Source organism: Xyrauchen texanus, chromosome 18 (assembly GCF_025860055.1).
Source record: "Xyrauchen texanus isolate HMW12.3.18 chromosome 18, RBS_HiC_50CHRs, whole genome shotgun sequence".
Lineage (NCBI taxonomy): Eukaryota > Metazoa > Chordata > Actinopteri > Cypriniformes > Catostomidae > Xyrauchen > Xyrauchen texanus.
In genome coordinates, this window is record NC_068293.1 from 23,076,488 (window position 1) to 23,099,318 (window position 22,831).

Genomic DNA, 22,831 nt, shown 5'->3' on the forward strand with positions numbered 1-22,831 from the left:
CTTCACAGTACCTGGTTGGATCTTTAGTCTCATGGAGGATCTCTAACAGCTCATCATTGGACAAGAAAATAAGCTGGGGAAATAGAGTCTTTTCTTCTCCAAGTATTCGTTCAGTCCTTTCAGAATGAGTTCCAGCAAATCATTGTTGTTTTTCATCTTGTCTTTTATCAATGGCTATCGCTGCCAGGACATGCTTGTCCTAAAAGAGGAACACAATATAACATAATGCAGAAGTGTTCAAATTAGTATGACGATGGAATATTTTTTATCTTTTGCACAGTTACCTTTTAACTTCAATGTCTTGTAAAATTCAGATGGACAATATACAGTGGGTTAACTAGATAATATTGGTTAACTGAAGAAAATGTGATTGTGGTGTTTGCCCATCCAAAACTCACCACTATGAGCATTGTGTGGATGATTGCTTACTTGATCAGGCAAAAAAGAGCCCATCCCTGAGTCTCAATGAAACTCTGGTCCCTATCGATTGAGTCCATCATTTAAATTAAGTCTATGGAATTAAAAAAAAAAAATCTATATTATTGTCTGTCAGTAGATAATCATAATTCTAATCGCTTAGACAATTAATGCACACCTCTCCTTAACAAATTGAACGCTTTGAGGTAACATTAATTTATATAGCACCAAAAGTGTGGGATGATAATGCTAGTAATGCTCTGAAACGTAATACTAGAGTTAGAAATTTGTTTAAACACATAACCCTAAATATGAGCTATATTAATAGTGATACTGGCCCAAGCAAGCCCCACTAACAGTTGTATAGTTCAGCACATGTAACCATAGCTTTGCATATTAGAATGAGCCCTAAATGAAGCCTCCGGAGTGTGTGCGATGTTTTCAAATTCAGAAGCAGTAGAGAAGCTCAACAAGCCTTTCTTAACTTTAAAATATTGGGTAATGAGATACCATAGTACTCCTTTTAATTTGTTGCCCTCTGAGTTCAAATAAATCTAGGGATGAAAAGAGGGCTAGAGCAAACCAGCAAAAGTGTGAGTAGTCATCATAATTTAATGCTTCAACAAAAGAGCTAATTTATAAGGTATTTATTACAAGGAAAACTAATCTCTCAGTTTCTGATTTTCAAACGTTCCTCCAAAGTTTGTCTGAAGGCCATGTCCTTCATTAGATAAAAAGGAAACAACTGGATACCCCACCCCCTCCTATTCCACCCCTCACAGATGCTGTTCACCTGTAAAGAGATAATAATTGCTTTTTCCCCTTTTCAGATTGCTATTGATTTTCTATTACCTACGGTGACTAGACTTGAAGCGCTTACGAGGAGATTGAAGTTTAACGATCACTTTTGAATGACATAAAGACCTGAGTTTTCTGACAGAGACTGGCAGTAATGAGGGGTTGTTAATAACCACAGCCTCCTCAAGATAACCTTTTAAAAATATAAAACGATGCCATTGGATAGCTGTAATGAAAGAGAGAGAGGAAGTTTTATGTGAATTACTGTTTTAATTATTCTCTCTCAGTCACGTTGAATTGGTGCGAAAGGATGAGTAACGGAATGTGCTAGATTGAGATTTTGAAAATCCTCCGCTTCCTTTCACAGGGTGTAGAAATATGCAGATGGGCTACTCAACACATTCTGATATTCACACTTACTGATCATGTTTTCCTCATGAATGTGCTATTTCATTTAGCATTGTAAAGAAACGCCTCAGGTCTCAGAACAGCTTCATATGTGTTCAGCCCCCCTACTATTTTATAAAGCAAAGAAAAACTGGGCTCAGAACTGCATCTACGCCAATGTTTCCTCTACATACTGCTGTTATTATAAGCATCTCTTTCTAGTATTTCTTTATGCACTGCTGCTCATCAAACCAGCCTCCCTGTAAAGCAGCAACAGGCAAGAGCACCTGCCTTCCAGCTGAAATAATATGTTTGCATTTCAGCGAGCAGCCACTTATGGCTTATAATATGGGACGGAAATCATGGAGAGGTGTAGGAATTATTCAAAAAGAAAACATCCTCAAGTAAACCCGAACTTTGAATTCGATTACAGAATGTTTATCTCCATTTATGTCAAATGGGGAAAGCAAGAAACACATTAGAAAAGAATAAATGCAATTTGGAAGAGGCAGGCAGCCATGTCCATAGATAAAGAGAGACACCTAGTGGAAATTCTGATATTGCAGTCTTATTGTGCCTTGATTGTGTCAAGCAACATTTAACTGAATTGCTTTAGATGTTTCCTGTGCATAGTTGAACACAGCTAAACATTCAGAAAAAAATCTGTATTTGTCTTTGTGGTTATGACTTAGTTTACATATAACAAAAGTTACCATTTCAGTCAGTTTTTGTTGACTGCCAACAACTAGTCTCTACAGGGTCAGTGGCTGCAATAAAAGTTGCTTCGACTCCCCTAAAAGAGGATTTGTCAAAGGTACAGACACACATTTTCTCAAACCTTGAGAGAGGAAGCAGTGTGCCGTGCTGTTTGGCGACCTCATTATCTACACACTCGCAAAATCCATAATTCCTATTTGGTGGTACGGCTGGTTGACTTTTTATGCTTAGAAGGGGACAACAGATATTGATGCCTCTCAGAGCACTGAGACAGGGGTTGTGAATTAAATGCTAAAGTCTCTAGTTGAGTGAATGTATTCGGGTGCCGGTATGATAGCGCTGTCTCGTTTATCATGAACACTCTATTGTTTCACATAAACATCTCTAAAGACGTGTCATGAAAGAAAGAAATATGAACACAATATCTTAAAACTGCACATATATTGGAAATTGCTGCACTCAGAGATAGAGCATCTCAAAAAAGTGAACATGCAATTTGATGTCAGAAAACCCAAACAGTTACACTTACTTTGTACAGATACTTTGACATTTGATGTTAAAAGCAACAGTAGTAAAATATCAGTCTCACACAACAAACTTACAGTTGTCAAAGTGACACGCTCAGCTTTCTGTTGCCCAAATATGGGCTGCCCAGTGAACATGCACATTTTTTGACAGGCAGAAAGTGTCACAAAACCTTCAGTTTGGCTAAACATTCCTGTGTGCATTTTATTCTGGCATTAACAGAGCCTAGTGCTCTCACAGATACAGATATTTAATTATGTTTTATGATTAAAAGTTGCACATGTTGGGCTCTCCAGGTGGGCAGTAAAGCGACGTCCCTCCTCGGGCATCTGGGCCATGATGTCTGGGGAACTGAAAATGGGTTCAAGAATGAGCCAGGTGCCCTGAACCTTCAACCACTCATCCAAAATTTCTGCAGCAAAAGCAGCTTACCCTCCCAGTCTCTGAGATACATTCATACAGACATATTCACAGTAAATTGGTGTATATTAGACAGATTATTAATAACTGCTTCCTCTATATTTGCATGTGAAACCTGAGGGTCATACTTGTAGTAGACATAAATGTGCAATGCATTTCTGGCCAATCTACCATATGTGTAAGTATTGAATGTTTATCCAATACACTTATGAGGTCCTATTGCTCATGCTGATGGGCAACATTTTATACTGGAGATATAGTGGGTTCCAAAAGTGTGAAGCCACTTGTGAAATTTAAATTTTGCATCGAATTTGATGTTTTTCATTATAAATGAAATTCTGATCATAATATGTAGACTGAAAAGTTTATATTTAAATAAATTCAAACAGATTTTTTATTTATCCCACAATAAGTCCACAAAATGTGAATACAGTCTGCCGATTCAGTGAGGGCCTACTTATGAGTTAAAGGGATAGTTCACATAAATATGTTAAGTCCTGTCATCATTTACTCACCCTTATATTGTTCAAAACCTATAAGCCTTTTTTCTTCTTTTGAACACAATAGGAGATGTTTGCCTCAAGGAGACAGCCTCAGTCCCCATTCACTTTCATTGTATGGAAAAAAGATGCAATTAAGTGAATAGAGACTGAGACTTCCATACTGCCTAACATCTCCTTTTGTGAAGTAAAAAAGCCATACAGTTTAGAGTTTGGAACAACATGAGGGTGAGAACATTTCTAAAAATCTAGCATACAAAAATGGCACAAAAAAGACACAAAGGGAAACATTTCAGTTAATTAAACCATTTCTATAAAGACTTCAATTTGTTTCTTTCAAGCTTATACAGAATGTGCACAGATGTATGCTGACATGAAAGGACAGTTAACTCTTTCAATAAAAAAATTATATCTCTGAACACCACCTGCATGAGAGGAATGTGCTCCTTAAAGGCTTCCACTTCGGCTATCACACAGGTTGTGATGCGAAGAGCTTTGGGTGAGTCCCGGAAGATTTCTCAAGCTTGTACAGGGACCGGATGGAGTTACCCACATCAGCTTCCACTTTATCAGGGCTGACAGCTGTGAGCGGCCCATTCACCACCCACTGTCCATGCTGGATCTGAAGTATTGGAGCAGGCGGTCTTGTTTTGCGCTGAGGGTACTGAGAGACAGGCCAGGCAAAGGCCTCCTCCTCCTGGTTGAAGCCCCTGATCTGATGAATAAGAAAGTGTAAGAGTTTGATCAGTGCATTGATAAGAGCTGTCATTCTTAGTGCCATTCTAAAACCCAATTGACAAATGCAGTAAACATCTATTTTATCTGCACTGTAGATTGTGTGAAATCGTGTCAAGTATGTTTAGATATTTGCACTAAGACTGGCTTTGAACATAACCCTGAAATTACACATGAGAGGGGGTGTAAGGATAAAAATATATTTTATAATTGTGAAAACAATTCCTTCTACAAACTCTCAGGAGTTATGGAACAGCTCAAATTAAAGGATAGTTCACCCAAAAATGAAAATTGAGAAAAAAATGCTCAGTGATGTCACACAATGGCAGTTTTGTGACCACCTCTTCAAGCTTCAAAAGGATGCAAAAGTATCATTCAGAATTCTAATAAATAATTACATGAGACTCAAGCTTTTTATGAAAGCATACGATAAAGTTTGGTGGAAACAAACTGAAATCGAATGTATTACTTAGTAAAACTGTTGACCAACCTTCACTCTCCTCACACATTAATAAGACCGCACAAGACCAGTAGTTCATGCAGCCCGCTGGCGAAATGGGGCGTTCAAGCGAAAATTAATATTATTTATCTAAAAACAGGTTCGCCACAGTGATACTAAAGAACAGAACACAGTTGCACACAAATCAGAGAACCAAACTTACAAAACATGTCTGAAGAGTGTGTAGTCCAAGAATAGATGTATTTATATGCACAGCCTTAGCCTATGTTTTTTTAACTGGAGTATTCAATCAAACAGAGCTATCTCTTGATATGCTGGCTTCAATATACTGTTATGAGAACGCTTTTGGACTGGTGCCAATTCACAGCGGGTGGGGTTACCCGGTGCAATGACGAAAATAGAAATCAAGTGAACAATAAAATGTACCGTCGCTCATCACGGCTAGTTAGGAAAAGAAAACTCTGATTAGCATGTGTTAACGTGTTGTTAACCTGTAGTTGCCTTCAACCTTCTCTGTCTATGGCTGCGTTCAAAAACTGGAAAATGCTGACTTCGGAGGCTGTATACAGAGGTGGGACGAAAATAAGGGTCTTCAAACTTTCCCGAGACCAGCTCCCTTAAGAGTTCCATTCATTCATAAACACTGTCGGTTAAGCCGTAAACTGATCACGTTTTTGGATGCAGCCTAAGTTTGACTGAGTACTCCAGCTAAAAACATTTAGTAACGCAAAGGCAGACCTGTTTTTAGACAAACAAAACACGTTTCCAATTCAACGCTCCATTTCGCCAGCGAGCTGCATGAACTACTGGTCTCAGGAGAACAATGGTCGGTTTCACTAAATAATATATTTGATTTCGATTTGTTTCTCACCAAACCTTATTGATTGTTTTACTAACAATCATGAGTCTCATGGAATAATTTATTAGACTCCAGAATTATATTTTTGCATCCTTTTGAAATTTGAAGAGGTGCTCACCATAAACTGCCATTGTGTGACATCACTGATTAAATTTTTTTTCACAATTTCTCCCTTTGTGTTAAGAAAAAGAAAGAAAGTCATATTGGGTTATATCAACACTTTGTGAGTAAACAATTACTGAATTTTCATTTTTGGGTGAACTATCCCATTAATATTATCTTCCTTTCAAAGGGCATAAAATGTAATGGTTGTAATTGATTGTTCATCTATAAAGGTAAATATCCCAATGGTGAAATACAATCAAAATATTTTTGAAAACAGTACAGTACCTTGTCCATAACCGCAAGTCCAGTTTTGAATTGAGGGTCTGGGCTTTTTTCAGTTACTTGCTGAGCTCAGAGATGTCCCAAATTTCTTTGCATTGCACTAATATCTTCCACAACTCACACCTCAACTATGATTAAACACACACATTATTACAAATATTGGCTTCTGTCATAGATGAGAATAATTTGATTTCTGTTTTACTGGTGGATATGTTTGAGTTACTGCTTTACTTTAAATATACATACATACAGTATTTAGGTCCTTCAATGTATGGAGAGGTAAGGTGTCCAAGTTGCATCAGCTACTTACTGGGGTACAATTGAAGTCAGAAGTTTACATACACTTAGGTTGAAGTCATTAAAACAATTTTTTCCCACTCCCAGGGTTGGGAGTGTTACTTTTGAAAGGTATTTCACTACAGTTTACAGAATACATGCTTTAAAATTTTATTTGTAACATTACATTAGATTACTCAAGGTCAGTAACATATTCTAAATACTTTGAATTACTTCTTCAGCACTGGTCGATTTTTTTCACTTGTTTTGATTATAAAAACTCACAAAATTTTAAAAATACATTCTCTGAAAAACCTAAATATCTTATGAAGTTTTGTTTCTAGGACAAGATAAATCAAATTGAAATGTAGATGTATTTGGCAAAGGTGTATGTAAACTTCTGACTTCAACTGTACCTCAGGGATCAGTGCTTGGGCCACTTCTCTTCTCTATATACACAACATAACTGGGACCCATCATTCAGGCATGCAGTTTTTCTTACCACTGCTACACCAATGACACACAGCTCTACTGGTCTTTCCAGCCCAACAACACCATGGTGACTGTTTGGCAGACATCTTGACCTGGATAAAGGAACACCATCTCCAACTTAACCCAGACAAGACTGAGCTCCTTGTCTTTCCAGCCAGACCTGCTGTTGAACACAACATCACTGTGCAGCTTGGTTCAATACAGTAACGCCTTCCAAAATGGTCAGAAATCTAGGGGTAACCATTGATAACCAACTAAATTTCACAGACCACATCTTAAAGACAGCATGATCATGTAGATTTACACTCTACCATATCAGGAAGATAAGAATCTTCCTCTCTGAATATGCCACACAACTTCTTGTTCAGTCACTTGTCATAACTAGACTTGACTACTGTAACACTCTCATTGCAGGCCTCCCTGCATGTGCAATTATACTCCTGCATATGATCCAGAATGCAACAGCACGTCTGGTCTTTATTGAACTAAAGAGAGCGCATGTTACACCACTCTCTCTTCACTGGCTGCTGGTTGATGCACCTATTCAATTCAAGGCTCTGATGCTGGCATACAGAACAGTCACTGGGTCTGCTCCAGCATTCCTAAAATCAATTCTGCAGAGCTACGTTCCCACCAGAAGCCTGCGGTCGGCTAAGGAACAGCACATTGTGGTACCAACACAACGAGTCACCAAAACACTTTCCCAGACTTTCGGTTTCATCGTACCACATTGGTGGAATGACCTTCCCAACTCCATCCATGAAGCTGACGCTGGCTCTTTTCCATGAGCGCTTAACCAGTAATGTTTTGAATACTACTATTGTGATGCTAGTGAAACTTTGTAATACAGCACTTTTTGTACCACTGTATCCTTAAGATTATTCGCTTATTATGTATTCCTCTTTTGTAAGTCACTTTGGTCAAAAGTGATTATATATATATATATATATATATATATATATATATATACACACTGTATATAAGAGATTGTTATATATAAGGGTTGTCAATTTCGGTATCATATCGGTACAAAATCGGTGCACAATTCACATAGAAAATGTCAAAAATTAACTATATCGGGTATAAAACAAGAAGTAACAAGAAGATAAAATGAGCAATCGGTTAACGCAGTAGTATAAATTATACACATTTCCTGTGGTAAAAATATGCTACTCATTGTTTTGAATAAAATCCTAAACATTATGGTCTTAAACAAGATCAAAAACGTATTCAGCTACGAACAAAAATAAAAGTAGCATTATGTTCTAACGTGCTCACAAACATCGTGATACACAAGAGCTGTTCTCGTATCAGAGAACTGTGTACATCTTTAAAATACAAATACAAAAACCCTAAAAGTAATAATAATTTAATACCATCTCCCAAACCAGGCCTCGATGGTTTCTGACAATCTATAAACACAGGCAGAATTTGTGAGGGCTTACGAATGAATGATAATTATATTATGGTGGAGCATTAGGTTTTCTTGTTCAGCAAATTCCACAAACAGCTATATAAACAACCATCTGAGACACAAATACATACCTGGTGTTGAATTTGGAGCTTGCTAGTCACTGTCAAAAACAAAATGGCCATATCAAAAGAAAAAATAAAGCAAATAATGGACACCGCAAGCTCAACAAGACAGGTAACTAACGCAGACCACATGACGTCACTGCTCCCAAAATTTGTATTGTTATATCTAAGAAAGGGAAACAGTTAGAGAGTTTCTTTTGATGGCACAAGCCAGCACAAATCGAGCACAAACGAATGACACCTGTTTAGAGTGATTTGGAGTCAATGACTGATAGGGCAGCAAGGCAATAAGACAGCTACCTTTCTTTTCGGATGCAGCTGTGGTCTGTTAAATCAGCCAATGTGATATCCACTCTCACTGCAGTGCAGTTGTGTTTTTTCATGTGGATTCTGGTAACAGGAATAGGGAATCAACCAACTGTCGGTAGCAGGTCACTTCCATCTTGAGCTCCTGGAAGTAGTGCTGCTCCAGCAGTAACTGGGTCACATCCTCCATGGGGCACCATGGGGCATACTTATCATAGAGACGGATATGCTCCAAAGGTCTGACACTTTCTGTGTGGAATACCTGTCTGACCTTCTGCGGCTCCTCCTCCAGGATCTCTGGCTGGATGAAGCTGGTTTCAGGGTACTATGTGTTTCTGTGCCAGGCTAAAAATAGAAGAGTATAAAATGTATACAAAATATGGTATAAAACAAAAATGGTAATAGCCATCAGGTAAGGAAGACATTTGTGTTTGGTTTTGTGTTACAGTGGCAGATTTAGCTGATATTTACCAACTAGTGGTAATGTTTGTATGAAGTTAAAGAAAGAACTGGAGACTTGTTAAAGACAAACTTCTATAGCTTGTTTCTAATGCTGGGATAATTCTGAAGAATATGCAGAGATGTGGGTGTTACAGATGGCCAGGAAATGCACACAGGGAAACTATTACCTTGTTACTGTAGTTCTTCTAGTGTTTAGGAATAATAGTAACTAACCTACATCATCTTTATTATTACTCCACTATGACTGAATGGGCCAAGCTTCTAAACACTGAATACTTCAATTATCGTTGATATGTAAATGTAGGTGGCCATATGATAACGGTTTAGGTTTCTGACATCAGAAACCTTCAATAAACAGCCTTTTTGAACTGGGGAGGATTTTTTTTTAGTTTTGAAAGTTACAGTGTGTCTTCAAAGTGCATTGAACACTTTTTTTCTCTAAAGATTAATTAAAGTTGCATTACTAATAACATGACCTCTTTAGTACTTCAGCTATCAAACACACTATGGGCTAGATGTATCATAAATAAAATAAAAAATTGATGTTTACCCATTTCAACAGCTTCATGTTCACACGAGGAGCCAGACTAATGATTTCAGCATCATGTCATAGACATTTAGCAGTGTGACTTCAAAGTCTGTAAAATCAGGCTCAAATCTGATAATATGTTTATCTAGCACCAACCTTAGGGCAAACCTAGGATGCTCATAGGCTCTGAACACTTCAAATAATTTTCTTTATCCATAAAAAGTCAACTAGTTGTGAGGGCACAAATTATTTAAAAATGACAAAAAGATATATCTTGTTTCAACAAACAGAGTAAACAGCAAAAAATTATTGTCATAGTTATTAAAATAACTCTTTCAATTGTCTTTGGCTATCAAGATAGCAATGCTTTAGACCACCCAAACAGTATAATGTATAAGAAAAAGTTTAATGCAAGTGTGTTTGTCATCAACAAATCTTCTTTATGCAAATTAAACCCACATAATAATGCTGACAAGATCACTGCGGAACTGCTCGCGGATCCTCTTTGGCTGAACACTTCCATGATGCTTATAGGATCCTGCTGAAATCCCTCCAACTTTGGTCCCCGCATGCTGAGGTTTCAACCGAACCTGAAAGTCATAACCTATCAGTGCTGTTATTTGTTGAGCAGACATCAATCAGATCTTGATGAATAGTGATATGATGCATCAGTACCAGACTTCACCTGTTGTATCTGCGGCAATAGACCCACAGTGTTGTCTGGTTTCTTTGGAGGCTTCGGTCTGACAACAGTCCCCTGAAAGCTGATCAGTCCTAGCAATATTGTAAGGAAGTTGTTAAGCTTCAGTTGACAGTATAAATTAGCGCACCCAGAGTGGATGTGATCCTTATACAAGCATTTTATGAGAAGGTTATTTTTTTTCCTTAAATAAAATAACTTTACTTTTCACTCACCAGAATCTCCATATTCAGGAATTTTGGAGCACTTTTCCATCTTCACATTGAATAAACTGGTTGTTTTCGACTTTTCAAGATAACTCAGCAGATAATTCGCTTCGTTTTCACAGATGTTTCGGCATCTGTAAGCTAGAGTTTGAAAAATTTCGGTAAAAAAAAAAAAAGGACTCACGAATATCCCATTCCTATTGACATGTGAAAGTCGCTCAGTAATAACAATAATAGAAAATGTTTTAATAAAAAAAAATAATAATATGAAGGACAAGGATGACAAAAACCCTCCAGAGGATGGTGAGAAAAACAAAGAGTGAGGAGAGAGAGGGCAGAAAGAAAAGAAGAACTGACAAATACAAAATGTTTTAAATGAAGGCAAATGGATTATGGGGCCAAAAGCAAAGAGCCATACCGGGTTCCATTAACCCCTAACTGTGGATGACTGCCATCAATCAGAGTCTGCATTACAGTGCATTGACATCAGACCCCTGTTGCTCTTTCATCAGTGCATGATGAGCATCTCTCCAGGAAACCCATCTCTGTGGGGCCATCACACACTGCATGTGACAGTGTTTTTGTGTGTGTTTGACTTTGACTTTTAGCTAAATCTAAGTTGCGGATTACTCAGTCTTTTTTTTTCAGTCAGTTAGTATTAAATGGCTATAGTTTCCCCGAAAAGACTGTGCCACTTTATGACACTATGCCTTTGGTAAGAGACTTAACCCTGAGAGTGACCCTGAGAGTGACCAATTGACAATGTAGTAACAGATCAGATATGTCTCATATTGCATTATAATTTCATTCAAATGAGGCTAAAGACACCATTCAAATACTCTGATGTGAGTATGTCTCAAGAGTGTCACTCCAGTGTAATGACATTTTCAGTAAATGAAAAAAAAAAGAATGTCATGAAAATGTTAAATATGTTTGCATGCAGAGTTTAATTCAACTAAAGCTGTAAATATAGAATAGTCTCAATAAGACTGATGAGACAGACATGTTTAGCAGACAGAATGATGGTAATGTGGACATTTTTATTTTGTATTTTACTTGCTGCTATTTTTTATTTATTTTTTTCACTCTGGATATTGATTGTACATGCAAATGCATCAAAGTATTTTGAATATTGTGGAATGGTTGCAGTTACCTCGGGTTTTGTTTAATTGTAACAGTATTTATTATTGCCTGCAGAAGGACAGGACACAGGGTTAATCATTTTATTTTTATTTCCTCACCGGAAATGTGTGCTTCAAGAAAGGAATTTGAGAAGGGAATCTGTGTCTGTGAAAGATGGAGAAGAGTGTTTCGGAAACTTAAGAACTTTTCTTTATTTATAAAGAACTTGATGGATACAGAAAAGAAACTAACATCTTATTCCAATGTCAGATTCTTGTTTATTGGCAATTGAAAAAACATTCCAATGAATTCCATTACTTATGTTTAGGCTTTAAAAGGGCAGTCATTGAAATGATGACAATTTGATACTTTCTGTTAGGGACAGAGGTTTGAAATTGTTCCCTATCAGCCCAAATTTTTCCTTAGTCTTTTTCAGGTATGGTGCTCCATCCAAGGGGCCGGAGCGTAACTACACATTTCCGATTGGTTATGCAAAGCTCATTTTTGTGCCCCATGTATTGCAGCGTCAAGCCACCATTTTTTATGACCATGTTAATACCATGTTAATGATTTTTTTCATTAACGCTCATAAGCTATCAATAAAGACACAAACAGACAGATTATGACCAAGATAATACTTTTTTCATTAATGCTCATAAGATATAAAGACATAGACAGACAGATTATGACCAAGATAATACTTTTTTTCATTAATGCTCATAAGATATCAATAAAGACATAGACAGACAGATTATGACCAAGACGTTTTGTTCATCAACGCTCTGTCAATAAAATCTCTCAAAGACAGATCTAGATGCGATCCTTACCTCTAGGCTACAAACAAACGCATGAATTACGGTTTTACTAATTTCTCAATTTTCATTGACTGCGCTGTCTCTGTATGCGGTTCAGTAAGTAACGTTTTCAATTCAAACACATAGCCTGACGCTAACGTTAGCGTTCGAGTCGCATGTGAGATTCAAGTCTGCTTGTAGACATCGTTAATATTATGTTATCTTAACCGAAATGTGTGTAGTTGAAGAAAAGTAGTTGTTTTAATGTTAAATCTCGATGGTGTGGTGACGGATTCAGAATGCATTTAGAAAATAACATTCAGTGCAATCCTGGCTAACCACACGCAAGGAAAAAAAACAGTAATCATATAAACAACACTATCTTGAACAATCGTTTATCGTTACTCAAGTGAGAAGCCATAAAGCCTGTTATTCACATCATGACGCATGTCAGGATGGCCGAGCGGTCTAAGGCGCCAGACTCAAGGTGAAAACCTTCCAGTAGAATGGGGTTTCTGGTCTCCGAATGGAGGCGTGGGTTCGAATCCCACTTCTGACAATCATTTTCGCCTAATCATGGAAATTTACCGGGAATTCAAATTCACTGCAAAATTTTGAAAACGAACATAGATGAAGTTGAATTTACTAATTAAAACTTACTAAATCCAATGAAACTGGTGCTAATAACATTTTGTTTCTTCTTAAAGTTGAAGAATATAAGATAACATTTTAAGACCAAATTTCATTTTTTTCTTGTGACAGTGGTAACATTTTCAGATGTACACGGTCAGATCATATAACCTATCCAGCAATATGCCATGTCTCTTCTCTTCTTACTGGCTAATGCTTCTTGAGGAAAATCATGTACAAAGTCATCAAGAGCTCTGATTACAAATATGAAAATGTCTTTTATCTGTGCTATACAAAATTACAAAATATAACACATTAATGTATTTATAAACAATTAAACTCTTCAAGGGCTATAAACACCTGAAAGTGTCCACTTTTATAATGCAGCAAAATACGAAGATTTTATGAATTTGTGGCTTCCTGGATCTTTTTTCGTTTCAGGAGTCGGGTGCATTTTGGACATGCTTCATTGCGGAAACATGAGATGTGGAAACAGGCTTTGCAATCTACAAAAGCACATATGAGGCATGTGTTATTTTATGTAATAATGGAATGCAACTTAATCTGTTGTGAGATCCCATATCACATGATAAAATGATCAAAGCATTTTAAACTAATTTCAGGTGAACAGAAAATGTGCTATTAAATGACACCAGACAAAAGCTACATTTTAAAATCTGAGCATTATTATTACAGTAACAGGGTGTTTGGAAATGCTTGCAGTGTGTTGATGTCTGACCTGGGCAGCGGGTACAGGTGTCTCTCTGAAAAGGGAAAATCACTTCCTTCCCGTGACAGAACTCACAGATAAAACCTTTTGCCTGACACAGCTGAGGAACATAAGAGAGAACGTGACTGTTACAAACACTCTCTGTAAAATAAATAAATAATAATGTGGACCACAAGTATATTATTATCATTTCCTTTTATTTACAGTATACACACACACACACACACACACACACACACACACACACACACACACACACACACACACACACACACACACACACACACACTCACACTTTAGAGCCCAAATGTCTTGTTATGACACAAAACCACACAGAAAGCAGACAAAAATGTAGATGTTGGTATAGATTCTACAGCAGTCAGTGTGCCCTGTTAATCCATTACTGGCAGCTTAAGAGGGAATTTATAATAATGCACCATTTTTGAACTAATTTCCAAGAAAGCTGTTTACATGTCTCCTAATAGTGAGCTTCATTTGGACAAACCTCACAATTGTCTATGTGAGCAGTGGCAGACTGCATTATGGCTCTTGCTGTGATACAGAGCTGACCCTTTTTCACCCTGATGAGGTCATCCATGGAGAAGAGGTGGAGTTCCCCCATCAAGTGAGAAGGAATTTGTTCAAACTCAGCACAGACTCTGATTACAGAAAAAAGAGGTAAAAAAAAAACAAACTTGTAACATACTGTACCCACCCCATACGTACAGTTTAACAATGCTCTCTTCAGCAAACATTAAATTGAATAGTTCATTCACGATTGTTTCAGGACAATGACAGGTTAATTGTGTTAAGTTAGAATGATCTCTCTCTGTATCATGTGTAGATAGAAAAGTTGAGCACTTCTAAAAATGTGCATTATGAAAACTATATTGAAAATCACAAGAGCAAGTGGCAGGAATAAGAAGGCTGGGAAAAGGAGAGAAACAAATCACCCAGCTGATAGTCTGCATGTGCTCAGAAGCTTTTTGATGGATATTAGTTGCTCCTGTAGATCCTAAAAGAAGAGAACATGCAATAAACATCATGTGAGTAAATAAATCTGGCTACCTCGTTGATGGATATTTCCTCAGTAAGACACTCTACCTTATGCACAGGCCAAAAAGCATCCTAGCACTTTATAAACAGAACTTACAGTGAAAAATATTACAGTTAAAATACATACTGAGAATCTGAGGCACATTAATTTTGAATTCAACTGATCTGTGGTCACTATTTTACAATAGCCTTGAATGTGGCTTAGCCAATTGTTAGTTCATAATGTATTAACTAATGTTAGCATTTAACTTATAAAAACAGTGTAGCAATTAACGTTTACCAAGATGAATAAGTGGTGTAAAATGACTGATCATGTTAACTAATGCTGTGAACTAATGTTAACATATGAAACCTTACTGTAAGGTGTTACCATACATTTTTTTAGTAATCACTTAACAATAGGGAAATTCATGAACTGCACAACACTGGAACCTTGAACAAAATCCAGTTTACAGTGTTATTGATCTGTGATTGTTATGAAGTGCAGCTTTTCAGTGCAAGTCATCAAGGCCTATATTGTGCCTGAGCAGAGTGAAACATTCACCCTGAAACGCTGTAGCTCTTTGGCCTGGCTGTAGAGGTTCTTTGCCAAACTTGTGATTTTGAAGAGCGGTTGCTGCCATATGGAGTCCAGTAACAGCCTGGAGAAATGGCAGACCGGATATCGTGCAAAATCCCAGTTACTCAGAACCCGACCTGGAATCACTGATTCGCCACCACCATGGCAACCATCACAAAAGTATCTACCCAGGTAGTCACAATACCGCAATTTCTTTAAATACCCTTGGGAGAGAGGAGCAATAGTTTAATGTCAGAGGAGTGCAAAGTAAAGTCTTCAGAGCACATTAGGAACAGATTGGGAGCATTACTGACTGGGGTCTACTTCAGTGCCACATCCTGCACACAAGAAATGCTGGGAAGCAATGACATCACTGCGTCTAGAGAACAGATAAACTGTTTTAATGATTCTGATCATCTGTCATCATCAGGCAGAATGTTTGCCTCAATCACCTTTCAATTTCATTATATGGAAAACAAATGTAGACAAAGTGAATGGCTAACATTCTGCCTGTTGTGTTCCACTAAAGTCATACGGGTTTGGAACAACACAAGAGTTCGTAAAATTATTGCATTTTTAGCAGAATTATCCCTTTAAGAAAACAATCAGTCGTCTAAGCATTTCAATGAGTGGTGATCTGGTACTGTGTGTATGTGGTGGCCTTTCTCACCTGTGTGTTGGTTGAACACAGAAGATGATTTGAAATCTGGGTGGAGCCCAGGTTAATGTTCCTCTCATCCTGCTCTTCTGCCTGATCTCTTCAGTTAGATTGACCATGTCCCCTGCCATCATGGGGACAGAGACCTGTGGAAGAGACAGTTAGAACCCAAATGTAAGGGATAATGTAGTCAGCTGGTCATTATTTTAAAATAATCCAAGACAGGGTGATCAGTACTGGTGTCATTATGAGGAGTTTTATGTTATGATAATGATCAGCTGACTGTGCATTATCCTACTTAAAAAATTGCTATTAACCAATTAAATTAATAAATGGACTGATTTGAATTAAAATGGTTTTATTAGGCTATGTGAGAAGAAAGAGACAATGGAACGCTATGGAAAACACTAAACTAACAGTGTAGGAGGTTGCAGAAACTTTTAACAAGATGATCACACAGGAAGTCTGCATGCTGTTTCTGACATTCTGGTACCCTAGGATCTGCATTTCCCATCAGATATAGGCTGAGTTTGGAATGGAATACTACCATACTACTCTTACTAGTTCTGCCATAGACATATATGGCTGAAGTAGTAAGATTAGTATGGGAGGTATGTCATTCCGAACCATTTTTTCATCGGTTTCAGTGTTTACCTTCCCACGTGGTGGAACTCACTTCACAACTAGCTTTAGGTTACCTCTCCTGGACATAAATGAAGCCTGTAAGTCCTACAGTACTTACCGCTTTGACCACTGGAGGCAGTGTTTTAAATTTCAGTCAGAATATACAGATTTCTGCTAAAGAAAATTCAACCTACTCTTTCCGATTTCACTGTGCGATCAGGCTGCTTTTAGGCCCTTCACCTCTTGAAAATTAAACGTAACTTTCTGAGAATTATCAGCATTTAATCTAAGTAACCATGCTTTTAGCTAGAATCCTTATAATGTTTTATTTATTTATTTATTTATTTATTTATTTATTTTTTACCATTACTCAACCCTGTTACACTTGAATGAGTTTTTAGCATATACTTAATATTTTCTCACTAATAATGAATTACTCAAGACCAAATGTGTTTTAAGCATAATACAAACAATGAAGCTACACATTTTTTTTAAGTACTTTAATGTTTATTTTTCATTTAAAGTGTAGTCCCAGAGCGGAGGGACAAGAGACATTCTTTTTTTTTTTTTTTTTCAAAGTTGTAATCACAAATTTTAAGTCAGTGAGACGCAAATGGCACCGCAATATTGGACTCACGCAGGAGAATAGTAGCCAGGGACAACGGTCCATTTTACAGTTTAGCAGTCATTATATAAACATACAGTATTTGACCACAGAACGCTGATATTGACCAAGTTTCCAAGTGAGCCTTGTAGAATTTGTAAATGTTAAATCTCCCCTACTGTGTCACAAGCATACTGTGTGTGAGTGTCTGTATGTGTCACCAGTCCACCCTGATATGTACTGTATGTGTATTTCTAGCTGCACCTGTATGTGCTCGTTGTATGAATGTGTTTATGCTTAACCACTCTCACTTCCTGCAGAGCTGAGGTGAGGTTGCCAGGGTTATGCAGTTGCTCAGAGGGGAACCACTGCTTCCTGAACTCTGACACCAAATGATGGGCTAAATGTTCTGCAGAGCATGGCGTTCTGGAGCTCTGCATAGGACTGCACAATACAAACAAATCTTAACTAGAAATTATGCAACTAAAATTAAAAATGGTTACTGACTTTGTACAGGCAGAATTCAGCATACCTCTCAAAAGAAGCCAAAGAATATCTGTTTGGGGCGCTGTCGTCTGGAAGAGATAAGAAATAAAAATAAAAAAAAAGAGAAAGAAATTAATTCCTGTTTGAACAACACAAAATCGTTTCTTTATAAATGATTCTGCATAAGTGGACAATATTTTAATCATTGGCAGAACAAACACAGTCTGAAAATTGATTTCAGCAAAATCTCTGCAGAAGTAAATCCTTTTTTGTGATGACTTGTTAGTTTTAAAGAGGTCAGCTCAGCAGCTACAGTATCTGATCATTACCAAGACCTCATCACAAGTGGATGACACAAGGCTTTGTGAATTCTGCCAATATTGCAACACAATTTGATCTTACCCTCAAACCAGCTGTCAAAGGAGGAGATTGAGTCAGTTTTTGTGGTGTTGTGTGTGTTATATCCATCTTGATAAGGATTTGTGCTGTTTAATTGTCGCAGACACACAACCCATTTCACAGTCTCGAGCACTTCCAGCACCATATCCACAACTACAAAATGAGCATTCTCCTACACACAAACACAGACATATGCAAACATATACACTGGTCAAGCTTTATTTTACAGTGTTTTTACTGAGTAATTACTAATGAACTATTTGTATTTACTGTGTAATTATGTTGCATAGCTGCTTGTACTACATATTGTTATTACTATAGTAATTAATTATTGTAACGTATAATATGTGTAACACAGACACTGTAAAGTGTTTCCCACACACTTTACTTTGTTGCCATGATAATGCAAGAGCTCTTAAATAGAAACACCATAATCATCAGTACCATCAACTTCTTCCTCATCATCATTATCATCTATGCTGTTTTTTTAAGCAACATATGCACAAATTTCCCATTTACTTCTATTGTTTTAATACTAAGCTAATGATAGAGTACCATATTACTGGGGGGGGGCACCTGAGACTCGTAGTGACGGATTAATTGACAGCTGCTGTCAGACTCTGTTATTATTATTCCTCACACGGTCGCAAGACGACATGTACATGAATCTGGCGTGGTGAGCTGGAACCAGTGTTGCCAACTATTTTCAATGGAAAGTAGCTAAAGCCTGCTCGAAAAGTAGCTAAATGTCGCCAGATGACGTCATGCGTCATTAGCATATTAATGACGTCATCGCGTCGTATTTGCATTCTGCCTAATTTGTCGGTACTGTAGCCTACTTCAGTTTATAATAACGGTTATCTCCCCTAAACCGTGCTCATACTGTTTTTATATAAGTATATAGCCGAATGTCCAGTAAAACGGTTCTCAATTACATATTTTCTGTTAGACAACGGAACGGAACTTAGCTAACGCTACATGTTTATGAGTTTGAAGAAGGTTTATTGTTGTGTTTGGATAAGTAAAATGTATAGAGTCTGTAAATATACGATCTGAAGTCGGAGAGTTCAGAAACCGAACCGGAATGAACTAAAACTCTGATTAGTAGTGAATATAAGCGCATGCCAAGAAAAAACGGTCAAATTAAATGTTTTGAATTAAAACAAAGGAGAAGGCAGCTGCTATGTGATCACTGATTGGTTCCTGCTAACACAGCGTGCACATGCACAGCTCATTCATGTCTATGTCCGCTGGCGTGCAGTCAACGGAATGTGCTGCTCCTCTCAGCCGCTCACTGAACAGAGCAGACGCAGCGGGGAAGTAAGACCTCACGCTTGCAGTACTGGCGATATTTGGAATTTGGAAAGTTGCTAAGGTTTGTCCAAAAAGTCGCTAGATTTGTCGCTAGTCGCTTTTTTGAAAAAATGTCGCTAAAGGGGTCTGAAAAGTCGCTAAGTTGGCAACAATGGCTGGAACCTGCTTACGTCAGCTGTCACCGCTTACGTCACGAAGTACCGCAACAGCCAATAGGAAAATTCAACTGCAGTAGCCACCGTTCAACCTGAAGAGGGCAGCACTCAGACGTTTTTACACCATATATTGTAGAATTAAAACACTTTATACACAAATGTCAAAAAAATTACTTGAATCAATGACCAGTACTAATAAAGCCCCATGCTTACAGATCATTAACTAAAAAAAGTTGGTTTAAGGTTTAGTTACCCTTTAACAAACATTGCAGGTTAATAAAATATGTCACCCATATTCTGTCACCCATACACATATGTGTTTGTTTTCAGTCATGGATAGGACTTAACATTGTCTTCTAATGTTTTTTATTTTGAGCTAATAATATTTTCTATTCCCTAACCATATCCCGTAAACCATACCCCATATCCCCCCAAAACACACACATACCTGGTCTAAGTCCAAACTGCTCCTATAGAGGTCTTCAGTGGAGTGTACATCAACAAATGACCCACATTTCTTAGCTTGGCCTGAGCTCCTCTGACCAGATACTGATGTAATGTCAGAAAAGGCTCTTCTTTTAGGTCCTAGCTGGAGGCCCTTATTTTGTGGGACCCTCAATCTTCTAGAAACAGTCTCAAAGCTGAGCTTCCCAGTAGAGTGACTGGGAAGCTGAGACTCTTGAGAAACAGTTGAAATTAAACCTGTACCACAATTATGTGTGTGAAACTTTGACTGTCCTATAGACACCTTGGGCAAATTGCAGTAATCAAGGCAACCTGGAAGAGAGGATGCATCTTTGTTTATATCTGGCACAGATACTAAAGCTTTGTTTGGTACAACTGAAAGTTGTTCCCATTTATCTGAGTTATTCAGCTGTTCCAGTGTATGTAGATCTGAATTGTTGTTCACTGTTGTTGATGGAGAGGCAGATATTTCTGCTCTATTGTGGACTGGAGGTGTCAAAGCCATTCCAGTAGGAGATGACTGTGTTTCTGTCTCTAGTTCTATGTTAAGCCTCTTGCGGGATATGACAGGACTGCTCCGGGGCAGGTGGTACTGTTCCTCAGGGTCGAGCAGGCAGGAGTCCCAGTCACTAACTGGAGGATCACATTCACACTCTTCAATATCATCATTAGTGGTGTTAGAGTGATCAGAGTTAACTAACCAGTTAACAAAGTGCAGCTCTCTGGGAATGTTGATGCTAGTTTTGTCATTTGACTGGAGGAAAGGAGAGAGAACAGGACAGTAAAATAATCAGGGATACAGGGGGAAACATTTGTGAATGTCTGAATGTTGATTATTGTATCCATCAAGGTGAACCAGCAGGTGTAGATTATTCAAAAACGTTTGGATTTGCATTACTACCATTGAATTCCCTTGGATGATTTTATATTGTAATAATAAATAAATTGATTTATATGGAAAATTACAAACTCCTCATTGAAAGTTATACCACATGTATATCCACTCCTAATGATTCTAATAATCACTTCATTGAGATTTTGATATATTAACTTAATTCAAAATACACTAAATTAATATATGTATGTAATTGCAACAACTTCAAAGCTGTATCTACTTGGGATTAAACTGAGATTAGTACATTTTAGACATTTATAGACATCTTGAATATTTGAAAGCCATCTAGCAGTATCAAAATAATTTACCATAACTTTTAAAAAACAAAAAAAATCAACTCACCATATCTCATTTGAATTTTCAGAAACTAGTTGAAAAGTTGTTGCTTTAGTTTATGATATGATCTGCTTCATGTCAAACTCTTTCACTTCCTCGGTCTGTAAATGAGGTAGTGCTCGATTGCTTTAGAGAAGCAGAACAGCTTTGCACTTGCTTGATTAGGTAATGGTGAAAATTGCCTCAATACAGACTGATTAAGACTAAAATAAGAGCAGAGCAAGTAAGATGTAGGTACAGTGTAAGATGATGGCCTGAATTGCATTTATTATGTTTTCTGCAAATGTTTAGCTTTTTTTATTTAAAGTTCCTTTAGGTGTCCATGTACCCTATTATAGGAAGGTCATTATTGAAGCCAGCAGTTACAGTTATTACAGTGAAGAGTTATGCCATCCACACAAACTGGCTTGTAAATTGGGTGATTTATTGTAAGCTTTCAAACTTCAAGACACTTTGCTTCAGAACTGTGTTTGCGCATAATGTGCAGCTAGATTCTAGTCACATAAAAAAAATATTGCAATAATAGCAAAAGTTACAAATGTAGCTTTTGTTTACAGCACACTCTGGGGCTATGATTTGTTTTATGGCTATTGTTGTCAAAAAATAAAAAAGAACAGCTCTGAGGTTAAAATGATAGTTTTTTGAGAATGGTGCATTTATTTTGTACTTAATAAAAAAAAAATGTTTATAAAATACGATTTTTGTAAGAAAGGGTTTTCATTTCGTTGTTCTCTAACAAGTAATCTTTTATAACATTATGCTGCACAAAACGTCCCGACATGCATTGCTGGTTTTGATAATGTACAGCAGATGGCGCTGTAGTACAGCTCAGTAAATCCGTTATTGGCACGCTCTCGGTTCCAAAACAGAAACTGCGCAGACGCGTTATGAATGGTGAGATAGCGCTGTAGAGGATATTCACGCACCTCTGTTGAGGCCAGCACAGCTCGTTGGGACATACCGATCGCAGAGCCTCTCGTTTTGTAAATTTTCCCCGACGGGGCGAATATGGCAACGCTGGGACCCGAGTCCCGTCTTCACTCCCAGCTGCCTCCTGCCGCATTACAGGCGAACCTCAGCGGACTCGGTTCCAACACGAACCTGCCCCTCAACCGGGGCTTGGAGAGAGCTCTGGAGGATTCGGCGAACTCCGGCTTTCTCAACCTCAGCACAAGAAAATTGAAAGAATTCCCTCAGACAGCATCTAATTATGACCTGACGGATACGGTTGAAGCAGGTAAAGTACAATATGATGATGCTTTATTTGTGTTAAGCACGCTGTGCACTCGATG

General features: G+C 37.7%; 2 protein-coding genes, 1 non-coding gene and 1 pseudogene across 10 annotated transcripts in view; 2 read left to right on the plus strand and 2 right to left on the minus strand.

Annotated features, from left to right (window-relative positions):
• LOC127658805 (dynein axonemal heavy chain 7-like) overlaps positions 1-10,122 on the minus strand; it is a 66,465-nt pseudogene extending 56,343 nt beyond the window's left edge.
• Positions 10,123-10,785: 663 nt separating this feature from the next.
• On the minus strand, positions 10,786-21,641 carry LOC127659247 (protein associated with UVRAG as autophagy enhancer-like). 3 transcript variants are annotated; one of them, XR_007972511.1, is made up of 12 exons: positions 21,546-21,641; positions 20,292-21,062; positions 18,378-18,546; positions 18,022-18,064; positions 17,801-17,933; positions 16,274-16,407; positions 15,918-15,982; positions 15,589-15,827; positions 14,942-15,003; positions 14,499-14,647; positions 13,998-14,088; positions 10,786-10,853 (listed from the first exon to the last, which is right to left on the minus strand). XR_007972511.1 is itself a non-coding variant. In XM_052148983.1 (12 exons), exons 1-12 carry the CDS (start codon positions 21,546-21,548, stop codon positions 13,661-13,663), a joined length of 1,968 nt encoding a protein of 655 aa, XP_052004943.1. In that variant the 5' UTR covers positions 21,549-21,641; the 3' UTR covers positions 12,171-13,660. The 3 variants fall into 3 exon arrangements, 1 of the variants encoding a protein (XP_052004943.1); XM_052148983.1 differs by lacking the exon at positions 10,786-10,853 and adding an exon at positions 12,171-13,764 and having other exon boundaries at positions 14,494-14,647; XR_007972510.1 differs by lacking the exon at positions 10,786-10,853 and adding an exon at positions 13,645-13,764.
• Positions 13,078-13,187, plus strand: trnal-caa (transfer RNA leucine (anticodon CAA)). The gene is made up of 2 exons: positions 13,078-13,115; positions 13,142-13,187. It is a non-coding gene; the product is annotated as a tRNA-Leu (tRNA).
• Positions 21,642-22,441: 800 nt separating the features above from the next.
• LOC127659105 (leucine-rich repeat and calponin homology domain-containing protein 1-like) overlaps positions 22,442-22,831 on the plus strand; it is an 80,001-nt gene continuing 79,611 nt past the window's right edge. For all 6 annotated transcript variants that reach the window (XM_052148750.1, XM_052148752.1, XM_052148754.1 and 3 more), the window contains exon 1: positions 22,442-22,776. In XM_052148750.1, the coding sequence (XP_052004710.1) occupies positions 22,548-22,776 (229 nt within the window). In that variant the 5' untranslated portion in view covers positions 22,442-22,547. The remainder of the gene's footprint in view (positions 22,777-22,831) is intronic.